The sequence below is a fragment of the Ornithorhynchus anatinus genome, chromosome Y5, assembly GCF_004115215.2.
Source record: "Ornithorhynchus anatinus isolate Pmale09 chromosome Y5, mOrnAna1.pri.v4, whole genome shotgun sequence".
NCBI lineage: Eukaryota > Metazoa > Chordata > Mammalia > Monotremata > Ornithorhynchidae > Ornithorhynchus > Ornithorhynchus anatinus.
The window spans coordinates 1,611,978-1,639,620 of NC_053179.1; the positions used below are offsets into that span (position 1 = coordinate 1,611,978).

General features: G+C 46.1%; 1 protein-coding gene across 3 annotated transcripts in view; it reads left to right on the plus strand.

Annotated features, from left to right (window-relative positions):
* The first annotated feature begins 6,964 nt into the window (after positions 1–6,964).
* Positions 6,965–27,643, plus strand: part of LOC114808767 (serine/threonine-protein phosphatase 4 regulatory subunit 2-like) — a 62,577-nt gene continuing 41,898 nt past the window's right edge. For all 3 annotated transcript variants that reach the window (XM_039910987.1, XM_029056632.2, XM_039910988.1), the window contains exons 1-2: positions 6,965–7,191; positions 9,445–9,526. In XM_039910987.1, coding sequence (XP_039766921.1) covers positions 7,158–7,191; positions 9,445–9,526 — 116 coding nt within the window. In that variant the 5' untranslated portion in view covers positions 6,965–7,157. The remainder of the gene's footprint in view (positions 7,192–9,444; positions 9,527–27,643) is intronic.

Genomic DNA, 27,643 nt, shown 5'->3' on the forward strand with positions numbered 1-27,643 from the left:
GCCTGCTCTCTCATCTCCCTTCCTCCTCTCTCTCCCCGCTCCAGTCTATTCTTCACTCCATTGCCCGGCTCATCTTCCTGCAGAAACGCTCTGGGCATGTCACTCCTCTTCTTAAAAACCTCCAGTGGTTGCCTATCAACCTACGTACAAGACAAAAACCTCTCACTCTAGGCTTCCAGGCTCTCCAACACCTTGCTCCTTCCTACCTCTCCTCCCTTCTCTCTTTCTACTGCCCACCCTGCACACTCCGCTCCTCTGCCGCCCACCTCCTCATCGTCCTCCGTTCTCGCCTATCCCGCGGTCGACTCCTGGGCCACGTCATCCGGCGGTCCTGGAATGCCCTCCCTCCTCACCTCCTCCAAACTAATTTTCTTCCCCTCTTCAAAACCTTATTTAAAGCTCACCTCCTCCAAGAGCCCTTCCCAAACTGACCTCCCCTTTTCCCTCTGCTCCCTCTACCCCCCCCACCTTTCTGCAGCTAAATCCTCTTCTCCCCCCTTTCCCTCTGCTCCTCCCTCTCTCCCTTCCCATCCCCTCAGCACTGTACTCATCCGCTCAATTGTATATATCTTCATTACCCTATTTATTTTGTTATTGAGATGTACATCACCTTGATTCTATTTATTTGCTATGGTTTTAATGAGATGTTCTTTCCCTCGATTCTATTTAAGGCCATTGTTCTTGTCTGTCTGTCTCTACTGATTAGACTGTAAGCCTGTCAAAGAGTGGGGACTGTCTCTATCTGTTACCAATTTGTACATTCTAAACACTTAGTACGGTGCTCTGCACATAGTAAATGCTCAATAAATACTTTTGAATGAATGAAAGTGGGCAGGGACTATGTCCAACCTGTTTAATTTGTACCTATCCCAGTATTTAGAACAGTGCTTGGCAGATAGTAAGTGCTTAAAAGTGCTACTACTATTGTTATTCATTCATTCATTCATTCAACCATATTTATCGAGCACTTGCTTTGCGCAGACCACTCTACTAAGTGCATGGAAAGTAAAATTTGGCAATAAAGAGAGACAATGGGTTTACAGTCTGGAGCTGCCTTTGACACTGTCAACCATCCCCTTCTACTCCACACCACACCTTATCTCACCTTGGCTTCACAGACTCCGTCCTCTCCTGGTTCCCCTCTTATCGCTCTGGCTGTTCACCTCAGAGTCCTTTGTGGGCTCCTCCTCCCCTTCCCATCCACTAACTGTAGGGGTTCCTCAAGGGTCAGTTCTTGGCCCTCTTCTGTTCTCCATCTGTACTCACTCCCTTGGAGGAGTCATTCACTCCCACAGCTTCAACTAACATCTCTATGCAGATGACACCCAAATCTACATCTCCTCCCCTGTTCTCTCCCCTTCCCTTCAGGCTCATATCTCCTCCTGCTTCCAGCCTGCCCGCCACCTAAAACTCAACATGTCTAAAACTGAGTTTCTTATCTTTCCTCCCAAACCCTGTCCTCTTCCTGACTTCCCTGTCACTGTGGATGGAATGACCATCGTTCCCGTCTCTCAAGCCCGCAACCTTGGTGTCATCCTTGACTCAACTCTTTCATTCACCCCACACATCCAACCCGTCACTAACCCCTGTTGGTCTCACCTTTACAATATCGCCAAGATCCGCCCTTTCCTCTCCATCCAAACAGCTATCATGCTGGTACAAGCTCTCATATCCTGGTTGGATTATTGTGTTAGCCTTTTCTCCGATCTCCCTTCCTCCCGTCTCTCCCCACTCCAGTCTAATCTTCATTTCACTGCCCGGATCATCTTCCTCCAGAAATGCTCTGGCCATGTCACTCCCCTCCTTAAAAACCTCCAGTGGTTGTCTATCAATCTCTGCACAAAACATTCCTCTTGGCTTCACAGCTCTCCGTCCCCTGGTTTACTCCTACCTCACCTCCCTTCTCTTTCTACTGCCCACCCCCTACACTCTGCTCCTCTGCCGCTCACCTCCACACAGTCCCTCATTCACTCCTATCCTTCCGGCGATCTCTGGTCCACGTCCTCCCGCTGTCCTGGAATGCCCTCCCTCCTCACGTCCACCAAACTAACTCTCTTCCCCTCTTCAAAACCCTACTGAGAGCTCACCTCCTCCAAGAGGCTTTCCCAGATTGAGCTACTCTTTTTCCATCTGCTCCTTCTTCTCCCTCTGTGCTCCTCCTTCAGCTCCCCTCAGCTAAGCCCCCTTTCCCTCTCCTCCCCCACTTCCCCTCCCCTCAGCACTGTGCTCATTTGTATATATTTTTATTACCCTATTTATTTTGTTAATGAGGTGTACATCCCCTTGATTCTATTTATCGTGATTATTTGTCTTGTTTTTGTTCACCTGTCTCCCCCTATTAGACTCTGAGCCCATCTTTGGGCAGGGATTTTCTCTGTTGCCAAATTGTATATTCCAAGTGCTTAGTACAGTGCTCTGCACATAGTAAGTGCCCAATAAATACAATGAATGAATGAATGAATGAGCGGTGAGGGGAGCAGACATTAAAACAAGTTATAGGCAACAGTATAAATAAATAGAATTATAGATATGTACATATATACATAAGCACTGTGGGGTGGGGAGAAGAGGGGGGAAGAGCAAAGGGAGTCAGGGTGATGCAGAATGAGGGGGAGCTGAGGAAAAGGGAGCTTACTCAGCAAAGACCTCTTGGAGGAGATTTGCCTTCAGTAGGGCTTTGAAGGGGGGGAAGAGTGATTGATGGATTTTAGGAGAAAGGGTGCTCCAGGCCTGAGGCAGGACATGGGCCAGGGTTCAGTGGCAAGACAGCAGTGAAGGCACAGTGAGAAGGCTAGCACCAGAGGAGCCCAGTGTGCAGGCTGTGATATAAAAGGAGAGAAGGGAGGTAAAGTAGGAAGGGGCAAGGTGATGGAGGGCTTTAAAGCCAATAGTGAGGAGTTTTTGTTTGCTAGGGAGTTGGATAGTCAACCACTGGAGATTTTTGAGGAGTAGGGTGAAATGCCCTGAACATTTCTGCAGAAAGATAATCTGGGCTGCAGAGTGAAGTATGGACTGTAGTGGGGAGAGACACGAGGCTAGGAGAGCAGAAAAGAGGCTAATGCAGTAACCCAGTTGGGATAGGATGAGTGACTGTACTAATGTGGTAGCAGTTTGGATGGAGAGGGAAAGGCGGATCTTGGCGATGTTGGGAAGGTGAGACTAACAGGATTTGGTGACAAACTGGATATGTGGGGTGAATCAGAGAGTGGAGTCAAGGATGACAACAAGGTTACAGGTTTGTGAGAAAGGAAGGATGGTTGTACCATCTACAGTGATGGTACATTTCAGAAGAGGCCAAGGTTTTGGGGGAAGATAAGGAGTTCTGTCTTGGACAAGTTGAGTTTTAGGTGGCAGAAGGATATCCAAGTAGAGCTGTACTGAAGACAAGAGGTGATGCGAGCCTGAAGGGAGGGAGAAAGAACAGGGGAGGAGATGTAGATTTGTGTTTCATTTGCATAGAGATGATAGTTAAATCTGTGGGAGTGAATGAGTTCTCCAAGGAAGTGAGTGTAGATAGAGAATAGAAGAGGACCAAGAAGTGAACCTTGAAGGACTCCTACAGTTAGAGAATGGGAGGCAGAGGAGGAGTCCACAAAGGAGACTGAGAATGTATGCAACCAGGAGAGGATGGAGTTAGTTAAGTCAAGGTTGGATAATGTTTTGAGGAGAAAGGGATGGTCCACGCAGTGTCAAAGGCAATTGAGACATCGAAGAGGATTAGGATGGAGTAGGAGCCATTGGATTTAGTAAGAAGAAGGTCACTGGTGACCTTTGAGAGTGCGGTTTCAGTGGAGCAAAGGGAGCAGAAGCCAGATTGGAGAGGTTCCAGGAGAGAGTTGGAGGAGAGAAATTTAAGGCAGCAAGTATAGACGACTTGCTTAAGGAGTTTGGAGAGAAAGGGTAGGAAGGAGATGAGGCGATAACTGGAGGTGACTGTGGGGACCAAGGAGGATTTTTTTAGAATGGGGGAGATGTGGGCATGTTTGAAGGCAGTGGGGAAGAAACCATTGGAGAGTGAGTGGCTGAAGATGGTAGTTAAGGAGGAAAAGAAGAAGGAGGAGGGAAGGAGCAAGAGTTTTTATAAGGTGCGAAAGAATGGGGTCTGATTCACATTATGGAGGCGGTTGTACTTGAGAGATGACAGCCTAGGTTCTAATCCCGGCTCTTCCAATTGCTTGCTGTGTGACCTTGGGCAAGTCACTTAACTTCTCAAGCAGGGTGGCTCAGTGGAAAGAGCCCGGGCTTGGGAGTCAGAGGTCATGAGTTTGAATCCCAACTCTGCCACTCATCAGCTGTGTGACTGTGGGCAAGTCACTTAACTTCTCAGTGCCTGTTACCTCATCTATAAAATGGGGATTAAGACTGTGAGCCTCACGTGGGACAACCTGATTACCCTATTATCTACCCCAGCGCTTAGAACAGTGCAGAGGCACATAGTAAACATTTAACAAATACCAACATCATCATAATCATCATCCTCAGTTTCCACAGCTGAAAAATGGGGATACCTGTTCTCCTACTTAGACTGTCATCCCCATGCAGGACTGGGACTGTGTCTGATCTAATTAATTTTTTCCTACCCTAGTGCTTATCTCCTCCTGCCTCCAAGATGTCTCTACCTGGATGTCTGCCGCCACCTGAAACTCAACATGAGCCAAACTGAGCTCCTCATCTTCCCTTCCAAGCCCTGTCCTCTCCCTGACTTCCATATCACTGTGGATGGTATGACTATCCTTCCCGTCTCTCAGGCCCGCAACCTCGGTGTCATCTTTGACTTGGCTCTCTTATTCACCCCACATATCCGATCTGTCACCAAAACCTGCCGGTCTCACCTTTATAATATAGCCAAGATCCACCCTTTCGTCTCCACCCAAACAGCTATTTTACTGTTACGGGCTCTCGTAATATCCCGGCTAGATTACTGTGTCAGCCTGCTCTCTGATCTTCCTTCCTCCTCTCTCTCCCCACTCCAGTCTATTCTTCACTCCACTGCCCTGCTCATCTTCCTGCAGAAATGCTCTGGGCATGTCACTCCCCTTCTTAAAAACCTCCAGTGGTTGACTATCAACCTCCGTGCAAAACAAAATCTTCTCACTCTAGGCTTCAAGGCTCTCCATCACCTTGTCCCCTCCTACCTCTCCTCCCTTCTCTCTTTCTACTGCCCACCCCGCACGCTCCTCTCCTCAGCCGCCCACCTCCTCACCGTCCCTCGTTCTTGACTATCCCGCTGTTGACCCCTGGGCCATGTCCTTCCGCAGTCCTGGAATGCTCTCCCTCCTCACCTCCCTCAAATTAATTCTCTTCCCCTCTTCGGTCATAGGTTTGAATCCTGGATCTACCACTTGGCAGCTGTGTGACTGTGGGCAAGTCACTTCACTTCTGTGGGCCTCAGTTACCTCATCTGGAAAATGGGAATTAAGACTGTAAGCCCCACGTGTGACAACCTGATTCCCGTGTCTACCCCAGTGCTTAGAACGGTGCTCTGCACATAGTAAGCGCTTAACAAATACCAACATTATTCAAAACCTTATTTACAGCTCACCTCCTCCAAGAGGCCTTCCCAGACTGAGCTCCCCTTCTCCCTCTACTCTCTCTACTGTCTCCCCCTTCACCTCTCCACAACTAAACCCTCTTTTCCCTCCTTTGCCTCTGCTCCTCCTCCTCTCCCTTCCCATCCCCTCAGCACTTTACTCGTCTGCTCAACTGTATATATTTTCATTACCCTATTTATTTTGTTAATGAAATGTACATCCCCTTGATTCTATTTATTTGCTATGGTTTTAATGAGATGTTCATCCCCTGATTCTATTTATTGCTATTGTTCTCCCCCGATTAGACTGTAAGCCCGTCAAAGGGCAGGGACTGTCTCTATCTGTTACCGATTTGTACATTCCAAGCGCTTAGTACTGTGCTCTGCACATAGTAAGCCCTCAATAAATACTATTAAATGAATGAATGAATGCTTAGAACAGTGTTTGCTACATAGGTAGAGCTTAACAAATACCACAAAAAAAGAGAAAAAACTGAGCTTTTGTCAGGAAAAATTAAGAGCTTGTAGTTTTCTGTTACAGACTCTGTTATGTCTTTCCCATAAACACTGCTTCCTGCAGAAACGATCTGGGCATGTCACTCCCCTTCTTAAACAACTCCAGTGGTTGCCTATCAACCTCCGCTCCAAACAAAAACTCCTCACTCTAGGCTTCAAGGCTCTCCATCACCTTGCCCCTTCCTACCTCTCCTCCCTTCTCTCTTTCTACCGCCCACCCCGCACGCTCCGCTCCTCCGCCGCCCACCTCCTCACCGTCCTTCGGTCTCGCCTATCCCGCCGTCGACCCCTGGGCCACGTCCTCCCACGGTCCTGGAACGCCCTCCCTCCTCACCTCCACCAAACTGATTCTCTTTCCCTCTTCAAAACCCTACTTAAACTCACCTCCTCCAAGAGGCCTTCCCAGACTAAGCTCCTCTTCTCCCTCTACTCCCTCTGCCACCCCCCCTTTACCTCTCCGCAGCTAAACCTTCTTTTTCCCCTTTTCCCTCTGCTCCTCCACCTCTCCTTCCCATCCCCACAGCACTGTACTCGTCCGCTCAACTGTATATATTTCCATTACCCTATTTATTTTGTTAATGAAATGTACATCGCCATGATTCTATTTAGTTGCCATTGTTTTTACGAGATGTTCTTCCCCTTGACTCTATTTATTGCCATTGTTCTTGTCTGTCTGTCTCCCCCGATTAAACTGTAAACCCGTCAAACGGCAGGGACCGTCTCTATCTGTTGCCGACTTGTTCATTCCAAGCGCTTAGTACAGTGCTCTGCACATAGTAAGCGCTCAATAAATAGGCGCTTGAATTTATTCGAATGAATAAATAAGATTGAACGAATGAATGAATGAGAACACGTTACACAGTCGAGCGCCTTCTCCTGAAAGAGATCGCGGAAACAAGAACCGGATCTGGATGACGGGAGCGCGCAAAGGGTGGAGATAACGAGGAGGAGACATGCCAGGCGCCATTTTAAAGGCTCTCTCTTAAATTACGGCTGCTTTGGCGGGTTTTTTTTAACTGCTTCTTTTTCAGTTGCTTTTTTTTCTGAGTAGCTCACCTCCTGAAAAGACAATTGAGAGGGAAGGCCGGAGTTGCGAGGAGTTCCAGTAATAATGAACATCGAAAAGTTGTTGGAAGCGCTGAAAGGTGAGAGTTAGGCTCGTCTTTTTCTCAGGGTTGTGGTTCGGGAGATGAAGAACTTAAAAAAAAAAAAGGTAAAGTTTAGGACTGTGGCTGCCTGCGTAGATTCTTCGTTGCTTTTAAATCAAATCCGTTTTTGAAGATAGATTTCCCTCCACAATTTAGTTGGTGGAACAGATGTCCCTGTTAGGAAAAATGGATTCCGGACGAGTTCTCTTTTCTAGACCCTTCATTTTCCTTAATAATACTATTAAAGTATAAATTACTATGTTATTTGTTAATCGCTTACTATAAGCCAAACACTACCCTAAGCCTTGAGGTAAATACAGGGTAATCATTTTGTCCCATTTGGGGCACAGAGTTTTAATCCGTATTTTACAGACGAGGTAACTGAGGTACGGAGAAGTTAATGGGCTTTCCCCAGGTCACACGGCAGACAAATGGCGGAGCCGGGATTAGAACCCTCGTCCTCTGACTCCCGAGCCCCTGTTTTTCCATAGATTTCATTAAAATACCTTACAGTTTCTCCTCTACCCAGACAGGCCCCTGCCAAATACCCCATTTCATATAAATTTCATAAAGCAGTGGAAAGTATTAATAAACTAAGAAAACAGTTAAAATTGAAAAAATGCTAAAGAATTTCATTCAATTTATATGCAGTTTTATACTTACTGCTTGTAAGTAGCATGTTCGTCGAAAGTAACTGTATAGTGCTAGGACTCTTTTAGTCTTAATAATGATAATAATGTTGGTATTTGTTAACCGCTTACTATGTTCAGAGCACTGTTCTAAGCGCTGGGGTAGAGACAAGGTAATCAGGATGTCCCACGGCGGGCGGTGGGGTGGTCACAGTCTTAATCCCCATTTATCTTAAATCCCTTGAGATACGGAAAGGTGTGTGCGAAAAAGAAATTACATTAGAGGATTAATTCATATGTATTATTTTGGGAGTTTCATTTGTGTATTCTCCCTTTTATTTAGTCAGTGAGCCCCAGGTGGAACAGGGACCGTGTCTGATCTGATGATCCTGTATTTACCCTAGTGCTTAGAACTGTGTTTGGCACATGTCCGGAACAGAGCTCCTTAATTTCTCTCCCAAGCCCTGTCTTCTTCCTGACTTCCCTGTCACTGTAGATGTTAGGACCATCCTTCCCGTCTCTCAAATCCGCAACCTTGGCGTCATCCTTGACTCTGCTCTCTCATTCACCCCACACATCCAGTCCATCACCAATGCCTGCCGGTCTCACCTTTACAATATCGGCAAATCCGACCTTTCCTCTCCATCCAAACGGCTATCGTGCTGGTAGAAGCTTACATAATACCCCGTCTGGATTATTGTGTCAACCTTCTCTCTGATCTCCCTTCCACCTGTTTCTCCCCACTCCAGTCTATTCTTCACCTCACTACCCGGATCATCTCCCTACAGAAATGCTCTGGGCATGTCACTCCCCTTCTTAAAAACCTCCAGTGGTTGCAGATCAACCTCCGCACGAAATAAAAACTTCTCACCGTAGTTTAAGGGCTCACCATCCCCTTGCCCCCTCATACCTCACCTCTCTTCTCTCTTTACTGCCAACGCGGCACTTTCATTCATTCATTCATTCACGCTCCGCTCCTCTGCGGCTTACCTCCTCACTGTCCCCCATTCACGCCTATCCCGCCGTGGAACTCTGGCCCATGTCCTACCGCTATCCTGGAATGCCCTCCCTCCTCACACTAAACCTCCCCTCTTCAAAGCCCTACTGAGAGCTCACCTCCTCCAAGAGGCCTTCCCAAACGTAGCTTCCCCGTTTCCCTCTGCTCCCTCCCCCTCCCCCCTTTACCTCCCATCACCTAAGCCCTCTGTCCCTCTGCGCCTCCCCCTCTCTCTTCTCCTCCCCTTAGCACTGTGCTCATTTGAATATATTACCCTACTTATTTTATTAATGAGGTGTGCATCCCCTTGATTCCATTTATCGTGATTAAGTTGTCTTGTCTTTGTCCATCTGTCCCCAGCTCCCATTAGACTGTAAGCCTGTCAATGGGTAGGGATTGTCTTTATCTGTTGCCGAATTGTACATTCTAAGCGCTTAGTACAGTGCTCTGCATATAGTAAGTGCTCAATAAATAGTATTGAAGGAATTGAATGAATGAATAATAAGCTCCTAACAAAAATCAGAGTTCTTATTTTTTTAAAAAAGGAAGTTTTGAATTTTTTTTAGAAGAGGCATTTTCCTGTCTTGAAAAGTAAATAAAACATTAATTTTTTTTCTTACCCAGATTTTGAGAATGGAAACAAAAAGGAAGTATCTCCAGTGTTGGATCAATTTCTATGCCATGTAGCCAAGACAGGGCAAACTATGTGAGTTTAAACCAATTTTTTATTTCAGTAATAATAATAATAATTGTGGTGTTTGTTAAGCACTTGCTGTGTGCCAGCCACTCTGTTGATCGCTGGGATCGATACAAGCAGATCAAGTTGGACACAATCCCCATCCCTCTTGGGGCTCCCAGGCTTGATCCCCATTTTACAGATGAAGTGACTGAGACACAGAGAAATTAAGTGACTTGCTCAAGGTCACACAGCAGACAGGTGGTGGAACAGGAATTTGAACCCAGCACCTTCTGACTCCCAAACCCATGCACTACCAACTTCATAATTTAATGTTATAAAAAGTGGAAAATACCTCACTTAAGAATAAGGAGGCTTTGATTAGTATTTTTAAATTACAAATGTATCAGTGTGAATATACTGAGATTGCCCTCAATTGGTTCTGGAAAATTATCTGATTAAAAAGGTTTGTAGTAGGATCACATTTTTCCAAAAAGAATTGATTTTAACTGAGGGCATTGATTGCTGCTTTAAGATGGCATACCCTATTTTAAACAAAGTTATTCAGAATTTTGTATGTTCAGTCAGTTATAGATGGGCAACAATTATTTTAATGCATTCTATAGCATTAGCATTCCTTCTGATGAAAAGAATTCATGGAAAGTTTTACAATAGGACACTTAAAGAAACACAGTTCAGTTTTTTTTAACGGTGGATTCATGGGATAGTTGAGTGAGCAGACAGACTGAAAAAACCCACTGACCTAACTTTATTTCTGGTTGGTTATATTTAGGAAGAAAGAAAGGTGGATGCCAGAATTTATAGGGAGGCTACTCCTGAAAAGCACTGTGCATATACATTAAACAGACCTTTAAAAGCATTGTAATTTAGTTGTAACTCGGCAAGTTGAATAAAAACTTTGAGCCTTTTGTTCTTTTCAGTCAGTCAGTGGAGATTACTGAGCTCTTGCTTAATATTATAGAGTTAGTAGACACAATCCTTGCTATCAAGGGATTTTTAATCTAGTGAGGAAAACAGATACTAGCTAAAGAGGAATAGGTATTGGACCACTTGGAGACCAGCAAAGCCTAGTGGAAAGAGCACCAATCTACGAGTCAGAAAACCCTAGGTTTTAGTACCTTTGCTACTTGTTTGCTTCGTTTGATCTTGACACTTCTCCATATCTCAGTTACCTAATCTGAAAAATGGGGATTAAGGCTGTGAGCCCTGTGTGGTATGGATGGCATCTAACCTGATTATCTTGTATTTGTTTTAACTCTTAGTAAGGTACCTGTAATAAAAATTTTAACAATAGCATTAAAAAAAAGGGGAGGATGAAAAGGGAGTATTGAAAGGATCCCTTAGATCCTTTAGAATTGGGAGCCCCCCATAGGACAATCTTAATGTCCATCTCATTAACTTGTATCTTAACCCAGTGCTTAGAAGAGTGCTTGACACATAGTAAATACTTAAGAAAAGCAGTAATAATGATTGGTTGGTGGGAACTGAACAGAATTAATTCATGAGGTGGCCATATATGAGGAGAAGCACCTACAGTCTAAAATATATTGGACAATTTTGCTTGGGTGATTGCAGAAAGGAATCAGTCAGTGGTATTTATTCATTCAGTTGTATTTATTGAATATTTACTATGTGCAGAGCACTGTACTAAGCACTTGGGAGAGTCCAGTAGACATTCACTTCTTGCAAGGAATTTACAGGTTAGAGAGGGAGACAGATGGTAAAAGTAATTACAATAAATATATTTGTTTGGGGTCAAAGATGGAGGGAAAATCAAGTACGTAGGTGAAGCTTGTGTATCCTTTATTCTAAAAAAACCCTCTCTCTTTACCCCATAGCTCCACCAGTTATCACACTGTCTCCTTCCTATCTCCCCTGGCCAAACTCCCATTGTTTTAATGGGTATTTGTTAAAGCAGTTACTATATGCTAGGCACTTTACTAAGCACTGGGGTAGATAAAAGCAAGTCAGAATTCACACAGTTCATTTCACACATGGGTCTCACAGTCTTAATCGACATTTTTTATAGCTGAGGTAACTGAGGCACAGAAAAGTTAAATGACCGGCTCAAGGTCACACAGCAGAAAAGTGGCAGCTATACGATTAGAACTGTGGTCTTTATGACTTCTAGAAATTGTGTAAATTCAGAGGTGGCCTAAATGCCATTAGGTACAACTCAAACAACTAAGAATTTTTTGAGAGACTTTTCCTGTCACGTTGCCTTTATAGATACTTCATTTCTATTTCCTACTCAAAGAAAACTGCTCTTTGCCCTTTTCAATTTGTACTGAATGCGTTAAAGCCATGGTTTGGAGGAAAAAAGTAATAGAGATTGTACCTGTTACAATCTAATTACCAGATTTGTATAGCACTGTACTAAGTGTTCAGGAGATAGTATTAATATACACAGTATCTGTCCTCACGGAGTGTACAAGAAAAGAATTAGACATTCAAGGCCAGGTAGGATAAGCAACTGAGTATGGATTGAGTGTGTTTGGGGTGAATACCTAAATGTTGGGTATTGGACTCAGTGCAAGGACAGCACAGAAGGAAAGACAAATAAGATGGGGAATTGAGGAGTTGGGTGTGAAAGACTGGGTTGAGTGTGGAAGACTGGTTTGGAGAAGATGTAATTTTAGTATTAGGAGAGTGAAGAGTGCAGACTTTTGGGAACTTTTTGATTTTTAATTAATTCATTCAGTTGTATTTGTTGAGCACCTACTCTATGCAAAGCACTGTACTAAGTGCTTGGAAGAATACAATGAAAAAAGAGATACATTTCTGCCCACAGTAAGCTACAGTCTCGAGTGGGCGACAGACATTAATATAGATAGATAAATTACAGATGTATACAGATTCATGTCCAAACTGAGCTCCTGATCTTCCCTCCCAAGCCCTGTCCTCTTCCTGACTTCCCTGTCAATCTGGATGGTACGATCATCCTTCCCATCTTTCAGGCCCGCCACCTCGGTGTCATCTTTGATTTGGCTCTCTCATTCACCCCACACATCCAATCCATCACCAAAACCTGCCAGTCTCACTTTTATAATATCGCCAAGATCTGCCCTTTCCTCTCCACCCAAACGGCTATTTTACAGTTACAGGCTCTCGCAATATCCCGGCTGGATTATTGTGTCAGCCTTCTCTCTGATCTCCCTTCCTCCTCTCTCTCCCTGCTCCAGTCTATTCTTCACTCCGCTGCCCGGCTCATCTTCCTGCAGAAACACTCTGGGCAGATCACTCCCCTTTTTAAAAACCTCCAGTGGTTGCCTATCAACCTCCACACGAAACAAAAACTTCTCACTCTAGGTTTCAAGGCTCTCCATCACCTTGCCCCCTCCTACCTCTCCTCCTTTCTCTCTTTCTACTCTCCACCCTGCACGCTCTGCTCCTCTGCCGCCCACCTCCTCACCGTCCCCCGTTCTCGGCTATCCCACCGATGGCTCCTGGCCCACATCCTCCGGCAGTCCTGGAATGCCCTCCCTCCTCACCTCTGCCAAACTAATTCTCTTCCCCTCTTCAAAGCCCTACTTAGAGCTCACCTCCTCCAAGAGGCCTTCCCAGACTGAGTTTCCCCTTTTCCCTCTGCTCCCAATTCTCCCCCAGTACCCCCCTTCACCTCCCCTCAACTAAGCCCTCTTTCCTCCCCTTTCCTTCTGCTCCTCCTCCTCTCCCTTCCCCTCCCCTCAGCACTGAGCTCCACCACTCAATTGTATATATTTCATTACCCTATTTATTTTCCTAATGAGATGTACAGCTGTACATCTCACCTTGATTCTGTTTATTGCTATTGTTTTAAAGAGATGTCATCCCCTTGATTCTATTTATTGTTATTGTTTTTGTCTCTCTCCCTCGATTAAATTGTAAGCCCATCAGAGAGCAGCAAGTGTCTCTATCTGTTGCCGATTTGTACATTCCAAGCGCTTAGTACAGTGCTGTACACATCGTAAGCGCTCAATAAATATGAATGAATGAATGAATACATATTTATGTGTTTGGGGGATGGGAGGGAGGATGAATGAAGGATCAAGGAACCCTCTCTCGACCCCACTTCCCCTTCTAGTTATCTCCCTATCTCCCTACTACCCTTCCTTTCCAAAATCCTAGAATGAGTCATCTGCACTCGCTGCTTAGAATTCCTTAACTCCCATTCTCTCCTCGACCCCCTCCAGTCTGGCTTCCGTCCCCTCCACTCTACCGAGACTGCTTTCTCTGAGGTCACCTGTGACCTCCTTCTTGCCAAATTCAATGGCTCCTTCTCCATTCTAATCCTCCTCAACCTCTCAACTGCCTTTGACACTGTCCACCATCCCCTCCTCCTCCACACCTTATCTCACCTTGGCTTCATGGACTCTGTCCTCTCCTGGTTCTCCTCTTATCTCTCTGGCCGGTCATTCTCGGTCTCCTTTGCAGGTGCCTCCTTCCCCTCCCATCCTTTAATTGTTGGAGTTCCTCAAGGGTCAGTTCTTGGCCCTCTGCTGTTCTCCATTTACACTCACTCCCTCGGTGAAGTCATTCGCTCTTATGGCGTTGACTACCATCTCTATGTAGATGACGTGCAGATCTACATCTCTGCCCCTGTCCTCTCCCCCTCCCTTCAGGCTCGCATCTCCTCCTGCCTCCAGGATGTCTCCACCTGGATGTCTGCCCACCACCTAAAACTCAACATGAGCAAGACTGAGCTCCTCATCTTCCCTCCCAAGCCCGGTCCTCTCCCAGACTTCCCTATCAGCATGGATGGTACGACCATCCTTCCCGTTTCTCAGGCCTGCAACCTCGTTGTCATCTTTGACTCGTCTCTCTCGTTCACCCCACACATCCGATCCGTTACCAAGACCTGTCGGTCTCACCTTTATAATATCGCCAAGATCCACCCTTTCCTCTCCACCCAAACGACTACCTTACTGCTACAGGCTCTCGTTATATCCCGACTAGACTACTGTGTCAGCCTTCTCTCTGATCTCCCTTACTCCTCTCTCGCCCCGCTCCAGTCTATTCTTCACTCCGCTGCCTGGCTCATCTTCCCGCAGAAACGATCTGGGCATGTCACTCCCCTTCTTAAACACCTCCAGTGGTTGCCTATTAACCTCCGCTCCAAACAAAAACTACTCACTCTAGGCTTCAAGGCTCTTCATCACTTTGCCCCTTCCTCCCTCTCCTCCCTTCTCTCTTTCTACTGCCCACCCCGCACACTCCGCTCCTCTGCTGCCCACCTCCTCACCGTCCCTCGGTCTCGCCTATCCCGCTGTTGACCCCTGGACCACGTCTTCCCGCAGTCCTAGAATGCCCTCCCTCCTTACCTCCTACAATATAATTCTCTCCCCCTCTTCAAATCGCTGCTTAAAGCTCACCTCCTCCAGGAGGCCTTCCCAGATTGAGCTCCCCCCTTTTTCCCTCTGCTCCCCCTCTACCCTCCCTTCACCTCTCCGCAGCTAAACCCTCTTCTCCCACTTTCCCTCTCCTCCTCCCCCTCTCCCGTCCCACCCCCTCAGCACTGTACTAGTCCGCTCAACTGTATATATCTTTATCACCCTATTTATTTTGTTTATTTCGTTTTATGAGATGTACATCACCCTGATTCTATTTATTTGCTATTGTTTTAAGAAGATGTTCTTCCCCTTGCCTCTATTTATTGCCATTGTTCTTGTCTGTCTGTCTCCCCCGATTAGACTGTAAGCCTGTCAAAGGGCAGGGACTGTCTCTATCTGTTGCTGATTTGTACATTCCAAGCGCTTAGTACAGTGATCTGCACATAGTAAGCGCTCAATAAATACTATGGAATGAATGAAGGAAGGAAGAGCTGTGCAGAAGAAATAGGAAGAAGAGGAGAGGACAGTTTAGGGAAAGGTTCTTGGAGGAGATCCTTTCAATAAGGTTTTGAAGTGAGGGAGAGCAGTTATCTGCTGTGAGGGGAAAGGGCCTTCCAGGCCAGAGGTAGGATGTGGGTGAGAGTTTGGCGGTGAGATAGACAAGATGGAGCTATAGTTAGAAGTTTAGCATAAGAATATTGAAGTGATCAGGCTGGGTTGTAGTAAGAAAGTAGTGAGCATGCAAGGTGATTAAGTTCTTTAAAGCCAAGGGTTTTTTAGTGTGTTCTTTTAATCATTCTTTGCCAGGCACTGCACTAAACTCTAGGGTAGGACCAAGGTAAATGGGTTGGCCACAGTTCATTTCCCAGGTGGGGCTAACAGCCTTAATTGCAGTTCATTTCCCAGGTGGGGCTAACAGCCTTAATTGCTGTTTTACCGGTAAGGTAACTGAGGCACACAGAAAGTAAATGACTTGACCAAAGACATATTGCAGAAGTGTGGCGTAGTTGAGATTAGAATCCAAGTCCTTTGTCTCCCGGTTACACTCTTTCCATTAGAGCATTTTCTAGTTTGGGTTGTAGTAGGAAATGGAAATTGATGGAGAATAAATAGAGAAGGAGAGAGCAGGTTGGGTATTTAAAGCAGTGCTAAAGAGTTTCTGCTAAAGATAGAGATGGTTGGGCAACAAATATAGGTTTTTCAGTTGTGGAAAATTTTGTGCATAACAAAGTATTAGAAAAATGATTTGGGCAGTGTATTTAAGGATAGGAAAGGTGAGAGGCTTGAGGCAAGGAGTTCAGCAAGGAGGCAAATGTTATTAATGATAATAATAGTACTGGTTAAGAACAGGATTTGTGCCTAACAGTATTCTAAGCAGTAAGGTAGATACAAATTGATCAGGTTGGACACAGACCCTATCCCACATAGGGCTCACACCCTTAATCCCAGTTTTACCGATGAGGTTAACCGAGGTCCAGAGAAGTAAAATGAATTGCCCAAAGTCACAAAGAAGAGGGCTGAGGTGGCTTGCCCATTGTCATGCCATGGACAAGTAGCAGAGCTAGGATTAGAACCCAGGTCCTTCTGACTCCCAGGCCCCCACACTCTGCACCAGGCCCCAGGAGTTTATGGATATAGAAAAGACAGGAAGGACAGGGTTTGGGAGGGAAGAGGAGAATTTGGCAAGAAGGAGGTCATTGTAAAGTGGCAGTTTCTGTGGCGTGAAAGGGGCAGAAGTCAGATTGAAAGGGTCAGGAAGTGAACTGGAGAAGGGGGAGTGCATGGGAAAGGTGTTTTTAGAGTGTGAGGAATTGAAAATTGCCGTCATGGTGGGATGGAAGGAGGGGTAAAATATTTTGAGGTGCTGGTGAAGGGGGTAGAAAGGCAGTAGATTTCCTCTTGAGATGTTCCTGGTAAGGGTGGGAAAGTTGAAGAGGGGGCTGAAGGAGGAATTCATTTATTCATTTAATAGTATTTATTGATCACTAACTATATGCAGAGCACTGTACTAAGCGCTTGGAATGTACAATTCAGCAACAGATTGCTGTCCAATGACGGGCTCACAGTCTACTCAGGGGAGACAGATGGACAAAAACAAGACAACATAATCAGGATAAATAGAATCAAGGGGATGTATACCTCATTAACAAAATGAATAGGGTAATAAAAATATATACAAATGAGCACAGTGCTGAGGGAAGGGAGGGGAGAGAAGGAGAGGGAAAAGGGGCTTAGCTGAGAGGAGGTGAAGGGGGAGAGAGGAGGAGAGGGAAAAGGGGCTTAGCTGAGAGGAGGTGAAGGGGGGAGAGGAGGGTAGAGGGGGAGCAGAAAGGGAGCAGAGGGAAAGGGGTAGGTCAGTCAGGGAAGGCCTCTTGGAGGAGATGAACTTTCACTAGGGCTTTGAGGAGGAAGAGAGTTAGTTTGCTGGACGTGAGGAGGGAGGGCATTCCAGGACAGTGGTAGGACGTGGGCCAGAGGTCAACGACGGGATAGGCTTGAACGGGCCATGGTGAGGAGGTGAGTGGCAGAGGAGCAGAGTGTACGGGGTGGGCAGTAAAAAGAGAGAAGGGAGGTGAGGTAGGAATGGGGAAAGGGAGAGCTTTGAAGGCAAGAATAAGGATTTTTTGTTTTGTGTGGAGGTTGATAGGCAACCACTGGAGGTTTTTAAGGAGGGGAGTGACATGCCCAGAACGTTTCTGCAGGAAGATGATCTGGGCAGCGGAATGAAGAATAGACTGGAGTTGGGGGAGAGACAGGAAGAAGGGAGATCAGAGAGAAGGCTGACACAGTAATCCAGCTGGGATATTATGAGAGATTGTATCGGTAAGATCGCCATTTGGATGAAGAGGAAAGAGTAGATCTTAGCAATATTGTAAAGGTGAGATCTTTACAGGTTTGGTGATGGATTGGATGTGTGGGGTGAATGAGAGAGCAGAGTTAAGGATGACACCAAGGTTGCGGGCTTGAGAGACGGGAAGGATGGTCTTACCATCCTCAGTGACAGGGAAGTCAGGAAGAGGACAGGGTTTGGGAGGTAAGATAAGGAGCTCAGTTTTGGACATGTTGAGTTTTAGGTGGCGGGCAGAATCCAGGTGGAGACGTCCTGGAAGCAGGAGGAGATACGAGCCTGAAGGGACGGGGAGAGAACGGGAGGAGATGTAGATTTGGGTGTCATCTGAATAGAGATGATAGTTGAAGCTGTGGGAGCTAATGAGTTCACCAAGGGCGTGAGTATAGATGGAGAACAGAAGAGGGCCAAGAACTGACCCTTGAGGAACCCCTACAGTTAGAGGATCGGAGAGGGAGGAGCCCACGAAGGAGACGGAGGATGAACGGCCAGAAAGATGAGGAGAACCAGGAGAAGACGGAGTCCGTGAAGCCAAGGTGAGATAACGTATGGAGGAGAAGGGGATGGTTGACAGTGTCAAAGGCAGCTGAGAGGTCGAGGAGGATTAGGATAGAGTAGGAGCCATTGGATTTGGCAAGAATGAGATCATGGGTGACCTTTAAGAGAGCAGTCTCAGTAGAGTGGAGGAGACAGAAGCCAGATTGGAGGGAGTCTAGGAGAGAATTGGAGTTGAGGAATTCAAGGCAGCGAGTGTAGACGACTCATTCTAGGAGTTTGGAAAGGAAGGGTAGGAGGGAGACAGGGCGATAACTGGAAGGGGAAGTGGGGTCGAGAGAGGGTTTTTTTAGGATGGGGGAGACATGGGCATGTTTGAAGGCAGAGGGGAAGAACCCATTGGAGAGAGAGTGGTTTAAGATAGAAGCTAAGGAGGGGAGGAGGGAAGGGGCGATGGTTTTTACAGGGTGAGTGGGAATGGGGTCCGAAGCACAGGTGGAGGGGCTGGCACTTGCGAGGAGGGAGGAGATCTCTGAGAATACTGCAGGGAAGGATGGGAAAGTAGGGGAGAGGGTTGGGCGGGGGGGAAGCAGAACGGGGAGGGACGACTTTGGGGAGCTCAGACTTGATTGTGTTAATTTTTGTGATGAAGTGGCTAGCCAGATCGTTGGAGGTGAGGGATGGGGGTTGGGGAGTACAGGGGCCTGAGGAGAGAGTTAAAAGTCCGAAACAATTTGGGGGTAAAGGGCCTGGGCGTCAATGAGGGAAGAAAAGTAGTTTTGCCTGGCAGAGGAGAGGGCAGAGTTAAGGCAGGAAAGGATAAAATTAAAATGGATAAGGTTGGCTTGTTGCTTAGACTTTTGCCAGCAGTGCTCAACAGCTCGAGCATAAGAGCGAAGGAGGCAGACAGAGGCAGAGATCCAGGGCTGCAGGTTAGTGGAGTGAGAGTGGCCGAGGGGAAAGGGGGACGAGTCAATTGAAATGAATAGAGAGGACGGAATTGAGAGCGGTAACCTGATCATCGAGAGTGGGAAGAGAAGATAGGGAGGCAAAGTAGGATGAGATGCTTTGGGAGAGAAGAATGGGATCAAGAGAGCAGAGGTCTCTGCGGGGGTGTAATACACATTTGCAGGGGGAGAGAGTGTGAGAGAGGAGGCAGGTAAGAAGGTTGTGGTCCGAGAGAGGGATTTCAGAATTGGTGAGGGTGGAGATAGTTCAGCGGTAAGAGATGATGAGGTCGAGGGTGTGACCAAGTTGGTGAGTGGGCAAGGTGTGGTGGAGCAGGAGGTTGGCAGAGTCAAGAAGTGATAGCAGATGGGCGGCAGAGGAGTCACGGGGACATCACATGGATGTTGAAGTCTCCTGGAATCAGAGTGAGTAGAGGGGAGAAGGAAGGTGAAAAAAGGGACAGTGTGGCTGAAGAAGTTGGAAGTGGGACCAGGGGGACGTTAGTGGGACCAGGGTAGTGGGTAGTGGGACCAGGACGGCTACAAGAATCTGGAAGGGGTGGTAGAGGCGAATAATCTGGGCTTCAGGGGAGGGGAAGGAGAGGGAAGGGGGAGGAGGGAGAGTGCGGAAGCGGCATTGGGATGAGAGAAGGAAGCCAACGCCTCCTCCTTTTCCAGTGAGTCTGGGGGAGTGGGAGAAGGAGAGGCCTCCGCTGGAGAGAGTAGCAGAAGAGACTGTGTCTTCAGTAGTGAGCCAGGTCTCCATAAGGGCGAGGAGGAGGTGAGAGTGGGAAAGGAAAAGGTCAAGGATGAAAGGTAGTTTACCTGTAATGGAGCAGGGATTCCTTAGGCTACACTTGACAGCAGATGTGGGAGGGGGAGGAGAGGGTTTGGATGGAAATGAGTTGGCAGGGGCCTGTGCAGGGAGAGGGGGATGGGGGTGGTGGTGGGACAGGAGGACTGGGATGGGACGTTTTGTTAATGAGATGTAAATCCCCTTGATTCTATTTATCATGATTGTTGTCTTGTTTTTGTCTGTCTCTCCCAGTTAGACTGTAAGCCCATCAGTGGGCAGGAATTGTCTCTATCTGTTGCCGAATTGTACGTTCCAAGCGCTTAGTACAGTGCTCTGTATAGTAAGAGCTCAACAAATACTACTGAATGAATGAATGAATGAATGAATGAAAGGAAGGAAGGGGAGGGAGTGGGGGGAGGGGATTTGGTAGGGAGGAAAGCAGGGGGAGGGGGAAGATGGGTGGCGCTGGTAAAGTGGGGTTGTAGGGAGGAATGAAATTCAGAGATGCTGGCGAGATTTTGGGGAGACTTTATCTGTGAAGTAGCCAGGTAATTAGGGACAGGGGATGGGGAGGAGCAGAGGTTTAGGGAAGTTGAGGAAAGAGTTAAAAGTCTGAAGCAGCAGTTGTAGGCAGTAAGCGAGGGAGATGATAAAAGTGGAGAATATCATTGCCAGAATTGAGGGAAGGACAGTTTGAGGATGAGTTTGAGATGGATGAGTTTGGTAAATGATGATGATGATGACGATGATGATGATGATGATGATTATGGTACTTGTTAAGCACTTACTGTGTGCCAAGGACTGTTCTAAGCACTGGGGAAGATACAGGTTAATCAGGTTGAACACAGTCCCTGTCCCACATTGGGGCTTTCACTCTTAATCCCCATTTTACGGTTGAGGTAACTGAGGCACAGAGAAGTTAAGTAACCTGCCCAAGGTCACATGGCAGACAAGTGGTGGGGCCAAGATTAGGATCCATGACCAGGGGAAGCAGTGTGGCCTAATGGAAAGAGGCCAGGTCTTTATATATCTGTCTGTCTATCTGTCTGTCATCTGTTTATCTGTCTGTCCGTCCCTCCGTCCCTCTAGACTGTGAACTTGTAGTTGGAAGGAATGTATCTGTTTGTTGTTATATTGTATGCTCCCGAGCGTCTAGTACAGTGCTTTGCACACATAAGTGCTCAGTAAATAAGGATGGATGGCTGGATGGTCAGACAGGTCCTGGGTTCTAATCCCGCCTCTGTCTTGTCTGCTGTGTGACTGTGTGACAGTCATTAAATGGGAATTACATCTTCCTCCTATTTAGATTTAGAGTCCCATATGTGTGAAAGAGACTTTGTCCAACCTGATTAAATTATATCTAGCCCCAACATTTGACACATAGTAAGCACTTAACAAGTACCATAATTATTACTATGATTTTGAGGTTGGCCTGGTATCTGAATTTCTGCCAACAGTGGTCCATGGCTTGTGCATCAGAGCAGAAGAAGGTGGGTTGTTTAGGTGATTCAGCGCTGCAGGTTATCGAACAAAATGGATGAAGCAATGGTGGTCTCATTTATTCAAAATCCAAATCCAGACCAAATTTCGTCCCTCTTTATCTTCTTCCCCCCTAATTCTGGCAGGGTTGTACAGGATAGTGAAGTTTTTAAAGGGAGTTTTCTTTTTAGCAGACTAGGCATGATCCTCAAGGAGACCCTTACTTTGTAATTCCAGATGTTTCTACCTAGGAAATCCCCAATCTTCCTTTCCCCCTTTCCATTCCAGCTTATTAATTATTCTGACAATGAAAGCTTTATAGCGCCCCCTCCCCCACAAAAAATGACGGCATTCCTTAAATCCTTAGATTTGGTTTCTCATTATTTCTGTTTCATGAATTGTGTAATGAACTTAGCCAAACACTACCCTTCATTGTTAGTCAAACAGAAGGTGAAAACCGAAGGCCCCCCCTCACCCAACTTACTTTTGAAGCTCATTTTTGGGAATCACTTCAGGCTGGGTCTTTTCGCAACCCCCAGAGCTAATTCATTCAATAGTATTTATTGAGCGCTTACTATGTGCAGAGCACTGTACTAAGCGCTTGGGATGAACAAGTCGGCAACAGATAGAGACAGTCCCTGCCGTTTGACGGGCTTACAGTCTAATCGGGGGAGACGGACAGACAAGAACAATGGCACTAAACAGCGTCAAGGGGAAGAACATCTCGTAAAAACAATGGCAACTAAATAGAATCAAGGCGATGTACAATTCATTAACAAAATAAATAGGGTAACGAAAATATATACAGTTGAGCGGACGAGTACAGTGCTGTGGGGATGGGAAGGGAGAGGTGGAGGAGCAGAGGGAAAAGGGGAAAATGAGGCTTTAGCTGCGGAGAGGTAAAGGGGGGATGGCGGAGGGAGTAGAGGGGGAAGAGGAGCTCAGTCTGGGAACGCCTCTTGGAGGAGGTGATTTTTAAGTAAGGTTTTGAAGAGGGAAAAGGTTTTGAAAGAGAATCAGTTTGGCGGAGGTGAGGAGGGAGGGCGTTCCAGGACCGCGGGAGGACGTGACCCAGGGGTCGAAGGAGGGATAGGCAAGACCGAGGGACGGTGAGGAGGTGGGCGGCAGAGGAGCGGAGCGTGCGGGGTGGGCGGTAGAAAGAGAGAAGGGAGGAGAGGTAGGAAGGGGCAAGGTGATGGAGAGCCTTGAAGCCTAGAGTGAGGAGTTTTTGTTTGGAACGGAGGTCGATAGGCAACCACTGGAGTTGTTTAAGAAGGGGAGTGACATGCCCAGATCGTTTCTGCAGGAAGATGAGCCGGGCAGCGGAGTGAAGAATAGACTGGAGCGGGGCGAGAGAGGAGGAAGGGAGGTCAGAGAGAAGGCTGACACAGTAGTCAGTAGCTAACTTCTGCTGACCTCATTCTTCCTCTTATAGTAATAATAATTAATAATTGTAGTATTTGTTAAGTGCCTACTATGCGCCAGACACTGTACTAAGCGTTTGGAGTGGATACAAGCAAATTGGGTTGAACACAGTCCCTGTCCTTTGTGGGATCACAGTTTCAATCCCCATTTTACCGATGAGGTATTAGAACTCATGACCTTCTGACTCCCAGGCCTGGGCTCTATCCAGTAGGCTTGTTCCATAGTTTAGCACACAAGATTTAGAAGTTAATTTCCAAGACAGCTGCCTTGAGGGATATGCATATAGTAATGTAATACCAAAGTTTGAATCTTTTCCGTTCCTTTATATTCAGTAGTATTTATTGAGCACTTACTATGTGCAGAGCACTGTACTAAGCACTTGGAAAGTACAATTCGGCAACAGATAGAGACAATCCCTGCCCACTAACAGGCTCAAAGTCTGAACGGGGGAGACAGTCAGTAAAGCTAAACAGAACAAAACAAAACAACATCATCAAGATAAATGGAGTCATGGAGATATACTCCTCATTATGTTCAGTGGAGCCCTGTCTATCTTACTACTAAGGTCCATATGTAATTCTCCCAGCTGCTCCCCTTCCAGCGATTCCCCGGAAATCCTTTTCATAGTTTGAATGTTTTGTCACGTTCAGTTACCAGTTTAGATCACCCCTGAGGGTGGAGTTTTGGATGCCCTATATCCTATTTTCCTTTCTGCCTTTGCACCAGTTCTCTTAACTACCCCTTAGTATACAGGTCCCTGCTTTTTGTTTCTAATTAATCATATCCGTACTATTTTACAAGTAGTTTAAAATTTTCTCACCCTAACCTTAACCAAATGAGGAATCATTGGTTTTGCCATAAATTTTCTCAAACAGTCATTGCCTTGTTTTTGTGTTTTTCTTCTGTGCTCTCTTCCTCCTCCAACAGTTAAAAAAAAATCCTTATAATGATTTTTCCTCCCCCAGATAGAATACTAAGACCCTCAAGAGGATTCATTCATTCATTTAATCATATTTATTGAGCGCTTACTGTGCAGAGCACTGTACTAAATGCTTGGAAAGTATAATTCGGCAACAGATAGAGACAATCCCTACCCAACAACAGGCTCACTATCTAGAAGGGGGAGACAGGCAACAAAACAAAACTAGAGGATAATCAGTGAGGAATCAGTTTAGTATTTTGCATTTCTTTAGAGGTTTGTAGTGGTTAGTGCCTGGCTGTGGGGCCAAACCCTTTAGTGGTATGTAATGCCTTCTCAGGTAGTATCATCATCATCAGTAGTATTTATTGATATAGTAATAGTAGTAATAATAATAATGTTGGTATTTGTTAAGTACTTACTATGTGCAGAGCACTGTTCTAAGCGCTGGGGTAGATATAGGGTAATCAGGTTGTCCCACGTGAGTCTCACAGTCTTCATCGCCATTTTACAGATGAGGTAACTGAGGCACAGAGAAGTGAAGTGACTTGCCCACAGTCACACAGCTGACAAGTGGCAGAGCTGGGATTCAAACAATAATGGTACTTGTTAAACACTATTTGCCAAGGACTGTTCTAAGCATTGGGGTAGATTCATGTTTATCAGATTGGACCTATTCCTTGTCACACATGGTCTCTCAATCTATCCCCATTTTACACATTAGGTAATTAAGGCACAGAGAAGTAAAGTGACTTACCCAAGGTCACCCAGCACAGAAGTATCGAGCTGGGATGAGAATCCATGACCTTTTGACTCCCAGACCTATGCGCTCTCCACTACGCCATGCTGCTGTTATGTGCTTATTATGTGCATGGCACTATACTAAGTGCTTGGATGAATACAAAATCTGGTCAGCTACAATTCTGAGTTCTGTTCATGAGTCTCATATTTCTTAATTGGTAATTAGGGCCATATTCTGGGTCCAGCAGTCCAAATCTGAGGGTTTCTTACCTCATCCTATTCATACCCCTTCCCAACCCCAACTGACCATTTGGACTTCCATTTGCATGAGCCTGGATTGTTTGCCCCCGTGCTGTCAGATGGGAATAAGTGCTGTTTTGAAATCAGAATTGTACCCCAAAGAGTTGCACTCAGTTTGCTGTAGCAAGATTATTCAGCTGTACACAGATTGCTTCCCTCTCATCTCTGGTCTAGGTCCTTTAGCCAGTTAGCCCACCACTTGAGCAGTTTCAAAGGTAAATCCCATATAGGGTTTCCATTCCTCACAAAATACTGGTATAGGCACTGCTGGAGTAAATACAAAATAATTGGGTTGGACCCAGTCCCTGTCCCATATGGGGCTCACAGTCTCACGGAAAAATGATAGCATAGTGTGGCGTAGCGGACAGAGCACAGGCCTGGGAGACAGAATGTTAAGGGTTCTAATCCCAGCCCCTCCATTTGTCTACTGTATGACCTTGGGCAAGTCACTTCACTTCTCTGTGCCTCAGGTACCTCATCTGTAAAACAGGGATTGAGACTGAGAGCCCCATGTGGGACACAGATTGTGTCCAACCCGATTTGCTTCGTATTCACCCCAGCACTTAGTACGGTGCCTGGCACATAGTAAGCATTTAATAATAGGGAAGCAGCATGGCTCAGTGGAAAGAGCCTGGGCTTTGGAGTCAGAGGTCATGAGTTTGACTACCGGCTCTGCCACTTGTCAGCTGTGTGACTATGGGCAAGTCACTTAACTTCTCTGTGCCTCAGTTCCCTCATCTGTAAAATGGGGATTAAGACTGTGAGCCTCACTTGGGACGACCTGATTACCCTGTATCTCCCCCAGTGCTTAGAACAGTGCTCTGCACATAGTAAGCGCTTAACAAATACCAACATTATTATTATTATTAAATATCATAATTAAGAAATACCATAAGTTCTAGACTGTGAACCCATTGTTGGCAGGGATTGCCTCTATTTGTTGCTGGATTGTACTTCCCAAGTGCTTAGTACAGTGCTTTGCACACAGTAAGTGCTCAATAAATATGATTGAAGGAATACTAATAATACCCATTTTACAGATGAGGAAACCAAGGCCCAGAGAAGTGAAGTGACTTGCCCAAGATCACATAGCTGGCAAGTGGTGGAGCTGGGATTAGAACCTATGACCTTCTGACTCCCAGGCCTGTGCTCTCCATGCTAGGCCATGCTACTCCACCTAATGCAACAATGTACAGTGCAACAGATTTTGCAGTCACGTTCCCTACCCATAACAAGCTTACAGTCTAGAGGAAGAGACAGATGTTAACATGAATAAGTAATTTATAAAATGGTCTATTATATATATTGTGTGTATTACAAAGATGTGTATGTAAGTACTGTGGGATTGGGGGTGGGGCAAAAATCAGTTGTCCAAAGGTCACCGATTGAAGTGCGTAGACAGAGAGAGTGAGCCAGGGAAAAAGAGATTTAATTGGGAAAAGCCCCTTGGAGAAGATTTGACTTTAATAATCTTTGAAGGGGGTAGAGTGGTAGCCTGGAGTATATGGAGGGTGAAGGAGTGCCAGGCTAAGGGTGATAGGGAAAGGGGATCTGCCGCGAGATAGACGATCAGGGCACAGTAAGTAAAATGGAGTTAGAAGAGTGAAGTATGAGGACTGGGCTTCAGAAGGAATTTGGTGAGCTGAAGTAGGTTGGGGTGAGCTGATTACTTTAAAGTCAGTGGTAAGGAGTTTCTGATGCAGGGTTGGATGGTTAGCCATTGGATTCATTCATTCAGTAATAATAATAATAATGTTGGTATTTGTTAAGCGCTTACTATGTGCCGAGCACTGTTCTAAGCGCTGGGGTAGACATAGGGGAATCAGGTTGTCCCACGTGGGGCTCACAGTCTTAATCCCCATTTTACAGATGAGGGAACTGAGGCACGGAGAAGTTAAGTGACTTGCCCACAGTCACACAGCCGACAAGTGGCAGAGCTGGGATTCGAACTCATGAGCCCTGACTCCAAAGCCCGTGCTCTTTCCACTGAGCCACGCTGCTTCTATTGAGTGCTTACTATGTGCAGTGTACTAAGCGCTTGGAATGTACAGTTTGGCAACAGATAGAGACAATCCTTGCCCTGGATGGGCTCATAGTGCAATGGGGGGAGACAGATGGCCGAGCAAAACAGAATGAAACAAAAACAAGACAGCATGGATGTTCTTGAGGCGTGGGGAGACATGAACTGAATTTTCTTTTGTAAATACTTCTTGCAGCAGGGTAAAGTTTGGACTGGAGTGGAGAGAGATGAGGCGGATATCAGTGAGAAGGCAAATGAAATATTCAAGGCAGGATAAGTGCTTGGATCACTGTGGTAGCGGTTTGGATGGAGAGGAATGGATGGATTTTAGCACTGTCGTGAAGATAGAATTGAAAGGATTTGGTGACAGAATATGTGGATGGAATGATTAAGATGATTTGAGGATAACACCAAGGGTCAGGCTTGTGAGCTAGGGAGGATAATAGTGTCTACAGAGATGGGAAAGATGGAGTGGACAGGGTTTGGAAAGGAGAAAAGAGCTCAATTTTGGGCATGTTTAATTTGAGGTTTCAGCAGACATCTAGGTTAATATGTCTTGAAGGCAGGAGGAAGTATGAGATTGCAGGAAAGGAAAGAGATCAAGGCTGGAGATATAGATTTGGACATCATCTACGAAGAGATGGTAATTGAAGCCTGTGAATATTACTGAGTTCTCCAAGGGAGTTGGTGTAGAGAGGAGGTAGAAGGGGGCTGAGAACTGATCCTTGAGGATTCCCTCTTGTCAGAGAATGGAAGATAGGAGCTAGCCTAAGAGACAGAGAAGGAGGTATCAGAGAGATGGGAGAGAAGGTTGTGTCAGTGAATCCGAGGTTGGGTAACGCTTCAA